This window comes from Panthera uncia, chromosome C2 (assembly GCF_023721935.1).
Source record: "Panthera uncia isolate 11264 chromosome C2, Puncia_PCG_1.0, whole genome shotgun sequence".
NCBI lineage: Eukaryota > Metazoa > Chordata > Mammalia > Carnivora > Felidae > Panthera > Panthera uncia.
The window spans coordinates 95,766,923-95,773,081 of record NC_064810.1 but is presented as its reverse complement, the minus strand read 5'-3'; the positions used below and the strand labels follow the sequence as shown (position 1 = coordinate 95,773,081).

The window sequence follows — 6,159 nt, the reverse complement described above, 5'->3', positions numbered from 1 at the left end:
AACTGAGCTATGCAAATGTAAGATTTGTGCACTTTGCTGTATGTAATATAATACACTTTTAAAAGTACAGTTAAAAAGGAACCTATTTAAGCATTTTTTTAAAAAAATAACATTTGTTTGTAGCCCCCCCTTCTCTGTTGCAAGGAACACTTCCTTCAGATTTGTTTTCATATTGCATTTATTTAAATATATTTACCTGTTATTTCTGATGTTTAGTTTGGGCCTTTATTTTCCCTTGGAAATGAAGATGTTTACTGATTCTTTATAAAGTAACCTACTTTGGGGGTATTTATGGCATTCGCATTTCACAGGCATAACACAAATTAAAACAGTGTTAAAATACTTTGAAAATGTTAACAGGCTATGGAAGCTCTAAATGATAATACAGCAGATGAGGGAAAACTTGCAAGTAATTTAGCAGTTTTGTGTGCACTTTCCCCCAGAGAGACAAAACTGAGTTCAAGCTATAAATATAAGAAATCAGCTCTGAGAGGGGCACCTGGATGGCTCAGTCGGTTGAGCGTCCGACTTCAGCTCAGGTCATGATCTTGTGATTCACAAATTCGAGTCCCGCATCAGGCTCTGTGCTGACAGCTCAGAGCCTGGAACCTGCTTCAGATTCTCTCTCTCTCTCTCTCTCTCTCTCTCTCTCTCTCTCCCTGCCCCTCCCCACTCGCACTCTATCTCTCTCTCTCTCACACACACAAATAAATACAAAAATTTAAAAACATTAAAAAAAAAAAGAAATCAGCACTGAGAATACATTTCAAAATCAAAACAGAACAGAGAAAACCCCAAAACCCAAAATGTCAAGCAAAAACAAATAAAAGAAATAGTCTAAAACAAAACTATGTGCCCCAAAGAGACATACTATAATAAAAAGGGACATAAATAGAACAATTTTTAAAAATTTTTTCTTAATGTTTATTTCTAAGAGAGAGGCAGAGTGCAAGCGGGGAAGGGGCAGAGAGAGAGAGAGGGAGACACAGAATCGGAAGCAGGCTCTAGGCTCTGAGCCGTCAGCACAGAGCCCGACACGGGGCACGAACCCGCGAACGGCAAGATCATGACCTGAACTGAAGTCGGCGCTCAACCAACTGAGCCACCCAGGCAGCCAAAAAATGGAACAATTTTCAATGACAGTATAGAAAATAACAGATCATCAAATATGATCTTTGAAACAGATATTAAAGATAGTTTTCAAAAATAAACAGTTCTATTTTTTAAGCGTTAAAATCCTGACACACTCAGTAAATCCCATGAGTAATGTATCAAGTAGTAATGTATTTGGTGTTATGAATGTGTAAGTTTACAAGACAGACCTTAAAAGTTTTGAAAGTGGGAAGAAGTATAATCAGTCATTCCTTCAGTGGTGACTTTGCAGTTTCAACTCTAACCAAGATCACTTTTTAGTTCACTGTGTTAAATTAAAGAAAGTATGACCTTGGCTAGAATTTGGCAGAAGTCACATATGGGGCTGCAAACACTATGGAAAATTAACCTATGCACATCTCAGGAACAGGATTGTGATTTTTGTGTATTTGCACTTCCCACTAGCCCTCAACGACCTCCCAGGATGCAGAGTTTACCCTAAGGCAATGGAGGTACAAATGTTTTCTGCTAGTAGTGACCCACAGGCACCAAATAATCCTTAATTTGCTCTTAAAGAGAACTTGGTTCAATCTTGCATTTTACAGCTGAGGAAACAGAGACCCTAAGAGTATGTAGCTCTTGCCCAACATAACCATCATTATCAGCTTCATCATCATCTTGAACTTACCGTGCCCTCTCCGTGTGCTGGCCACTGAGATGTACACACATCATAGCATATCATCCTCTTACAATCCTCGGTGCTATTTTCACCCTTATTTATCAATGAGGAAATGAATGCTCAAAGCAATGGTATACCATGCTCAGGGTCACACAGGTGAAAGAAAAGTCTTGGGTTCCTCCTTCAGAGCCAGAATTCTTTTTTAAATTTTTAAAATTTATTTTATTTTTAACATGTGTTTATTTCTGAGAGACAGAGAGAGGCAGAGCACAAGCAGGGGAGGGGCAAGAGAGAGAAGGAGCCACAGAATCCGAAGCAGGCTCCAGACAATGAGCGGTCAGCACAGAGCCGGACCTGGGGCTCGAACCCACAGACCACGAGATCATGACCTGAGTAGAAGTGTGACACCTGACCGAAGGAGGCACCCAGGTGCCCCAGAGCCAGCATCATTAATCACTGTATCAAACTGCCTATTGATTGTGCTGTCATAGTTAGAGCTTAGGGCTCAGGACTACCAAACAGTCGGTACAGCTGATACACAATTTGTCACATTTTAGGCATTCAAAGATACTGTGGAGCAAATGAATAAATAAAACTATAAGCACAAAACATAATGTTACGTCTTCACAAATTTATCCGCAACGAATTTTCACCAATACTTTTGAAAGAGTGGCTCCATCAATACAGCTACTTAGACATGCTTTATTTTCTTTCACAATTACTTCTACATTTTAATCACTATTTTAACAGAAAATAAAAGATACTTGAGAGAGGGAGAGTGTGCATTAACTGCCAGAAGTTGTGTCCTGAGAATATGGCTAATATGTATGAGGATACATTGAAGAAAATAAGAATAAATATAAACAACAAAGAAATAATTAATGATAAAATTGAAACTATTAGTTTTTTAAAGAATTAATATAACGTCAACTTTTTGAAGTTTCTAAAAAAGATGGCCTATGTAGTATATAGTGATATGTGTATACACATACCTATATTTCCCTAAATGAGCATTGACTTATATATCAATATATGTCTTCTGATACCCTTTATTGGTGCTTTAATGTCATCTAGCAGGTATTGAATAAAAATGTCAGTAAGCCAGACAAGAATTCATTTCAATCTACCATAATCATATGTTACAGATTTTCTGAAAGTTACAAATTTTATTATTTTTTTAACATTTTTTAATGTTTATTTTTGAGAGAGAGAGAGAGAGAGGAAGTCAAAGCATGAGCAGGGGAGGGGCAGAAAGAAAGGGAGACACAGAATCTGAAGCAGGCTCCAGGCTCCAAGCTGTAAGCACAGAGCTGGATGCAGGGCTTGAACTCATGGATCGTGAGATCATGACCTGAGCTGAAGTCGGATGCTTATCCAATTGAGCCACCCACGCACCCCAGAAAACACACTTTTAAAGTATATGTTCTACCCACACATTGTATTGCAAAACACACTCTTTATTTCCCCATTTTGATACCAACATGCTCAGTCCCAGACTTTCTTTTCAAGCCAAAAATATATCAATATATTCAATATCAGTTTATTCAACAAATATTTCCTGGCTACCCATTATGTGCCAGGCCCCTAGGATAAAGAAGGAGGCATTAGTCCTATTTTTGCATTCAAAAAAATAAGTAGCTCTGTCAACTTGGTGGTGAATTATACGTTAAAATTCAGTTGACCTTTAAAAAAGGCTAAAACTGTCTTTTTGCCAGATGTGTGATTGCCTGGGAAACTTTTATAACAAAGAGTCTAAATAGGTTTTTGCTTTTTCTTTTAAATTCTTCTTAGTATTTCAGAAGATGGAGAGCTTTTTTTAAATTAAAGATGGAAAAATTTTAAGTTATTACGAGTTAAACAGAGTTCATCTCTACAAAAGAAGAACTTATCCATGGATATTTTCATTTTAGGGGCAAAATCATATAATTCCTATAAGATATTGCAGCCAAATGTATTTTTTGAATTCATTGTGTAATATTTTTCACCCCTACTCAGCATTCCTAATAACTTCTGTGATTTTTGTAGAAGTAATATCCACTCATTGTATAAAATATGAGCTAAATGGCCATCAAAACAGGAATAGATATGCAGCTAAAGGAAATAAACCAGAGTTTCTGGGATTAATCTGAAAAAAAAATCTTAAATACAGAGAATTGAACAAAATACATGTTTATAGTATGATTACATTTCTTTCTTTCTTTTTTTTTTCCTTTCTTGTCCTAGTCTTTTATTTGTTAACCAGTAACCTTTAAAAATAAATGCATAGGAATGCAAATTGGTACAGCCACTCTGGAGAACAGTATGGAGGTTCCTCAAAAAATTAAAACTAGGGCTACCCTATGACCCAGCAACTACACTACTAAGTATTTACTCAAAGGATACAAAAATACAGATTCAAAGGGGTACATGCACCCCGATGTTTATAGCAGCATTAGCAACAATAGCCAAATGCATGGATAAACAAATTGTGGTATATATATATATATATATGTATATACACACACACACACATACACACACACACACACAATGGAATATTATTCGGCCATAACAGAATGAAATCTTGCCATTTGCAATGATGTGGATAGAGCTGGAGAGTATTATGCTAAGCAAAGTAAGTCAGAGAAAGACAAATACCACATGATTTCATTCATATGTGGAATTTAAGAAACAACAAATGTTCATGGCGGGGGTTAGAAAAGAGAGGCAAATAAGGAAACAGATGTGTTAAATAGGTGATGGGGATTCAGAGGGCACTTCTTGTGATGAGCCATGGGTATTAAATGTAAGCAATGAATCACTAAATTCTTGAAACTAATATTACACTCTGTTAACTAACTGGAATTTAAATAAAAACTAAAAAACTAAAAAAAAAAAACATTATAGTTAACTAACTAAATAAATAAATAAATGCAGAAGGAAAGCAACAAACAAAAGCGGGCGATCTGCATAGTGGGTGGAAAATGACCGTAAGCCACGGCACAAGAGAAGTTCCTGTTTTGTTCTGTGGGGCCAGGAGGTTACAGTACTGTGTGCTCACCTTTCCTCTCCCCGATGAAGGTCTCAAACAGCTAATTTTTGCTTTTCAACTATTTTTATTCATCTTATTCTCTGACTCCATACATTCCAGAAGGCTCAACGGATTTGTAATACACTTCCAAGATGAAGGGAAATTTCTTGCTCATTGTTTGCCTGACATCTTGACTTGTGTCCACCTTATTAAACAAAAAATATGCTCCAAAAACACCCACAAATTCAACTATTAAAACTCCTTTAAAGATCTTCTTGGCCAGTGGTTCCACAGTGTGGGCCATCATGTAACCAACAGGCAGGTGAGTGGGCAGCAAGGGAGAACTGCATTGCTGTTTATAATGCTGTACCCGAGACACTTACATCTGATACCATTTCTATAAAACTTTAAGCCATATATAACAATACCATATAGTACTAAATGGCTGTACATAGTAAAAATATAAAAATCTCTGTGGGTCAATAAACAAGTTTGGAATATTGGAGATGGAGAGAAAAGACTAGAAATGAGATCAAAGAAGGGTACCCAAGGGAGGAAGAGGTCACATGTATTTGTACTAGACCAACAATTAACCTCTAGGCAGAACTTACAGGTGATTCTAGGGGCCCAGTGCTGATGGCCTTTTGACCAATGTCAGAAAGTGGCTGTTTCCTATCATTTAATGTTTTCAGGTTGTTTAAGGTAAGAAAGTCACTCCTGACCTTATTTTCTTGTGGTTTGAAGTACAAATCTTCCTTAATTCTGAAAAATAACAAAGAAAAAGGGAAAAGAAAGAAAAGTAAAAATAAAAAAAATAAATAAAAGAAAAGCCTCTGAAATTGGCATAGTAAAATGTTGTTAAGAGCTGGCACTTTGAATTTCCAGTTCTGAGATGTTTATTATACTATACTTTATACTTTTCTATATATTTGAGCTGTGTCACAATTTAAAAAGGTAAATTATATGAAATTAGAAATAAGAGAACACTTAAAAAAAATTCTGACAAGCCAAAAGGCCACAATTCTACCATCCAGAAATAGCCGCCTCTACATTTTGGTGTGTTTTTATAGTCCTATGTGTGGGAAATGAGACAATACTTTTTGTTACAATTTTAAAAAATTATATAAGTATATTTTCAGAATATAAATATTCATCCTCACATCTTTCCTGAATGACATTTCATTGTATTTCTGTAAAATGCTATATTTAATCAATCCTCCCTTCCTGGAAATACAGGCTGTTTCAACTTTCATAATTTGAAATAATGTTTTAACGAATGTTCTTCTACATGTATTTTCTATACACAACCATGATAACTTCCTTAAAGTATACTTTTGTAAGTAAAGTTTCTGGGCCAAAACTATACATAGAATTTTAG

General features: G+C 35.8%; 1 protein-coding gene across 1 annotated transcript; it reads right to left on the bottom strand.

The window, feature by feature from the left end:
* Positions 1-4,875: 4,875 nt before the first annotated feature.
* Positions 4,876-5,085, bottom strand: LOC125921175 (protein CEBPZOS-like). The gene has a single exon (XM_049628590.1). It carries the CDS (start codon positions 5,083-5,085, stop codon positions 4,876-4,878), a length of 210 nt encoding a protein of 69 aa, XP_049484547.1.
* Between the last annotated feature and the right edge of the window lie 1,074 nt (positions 5,086-6,159).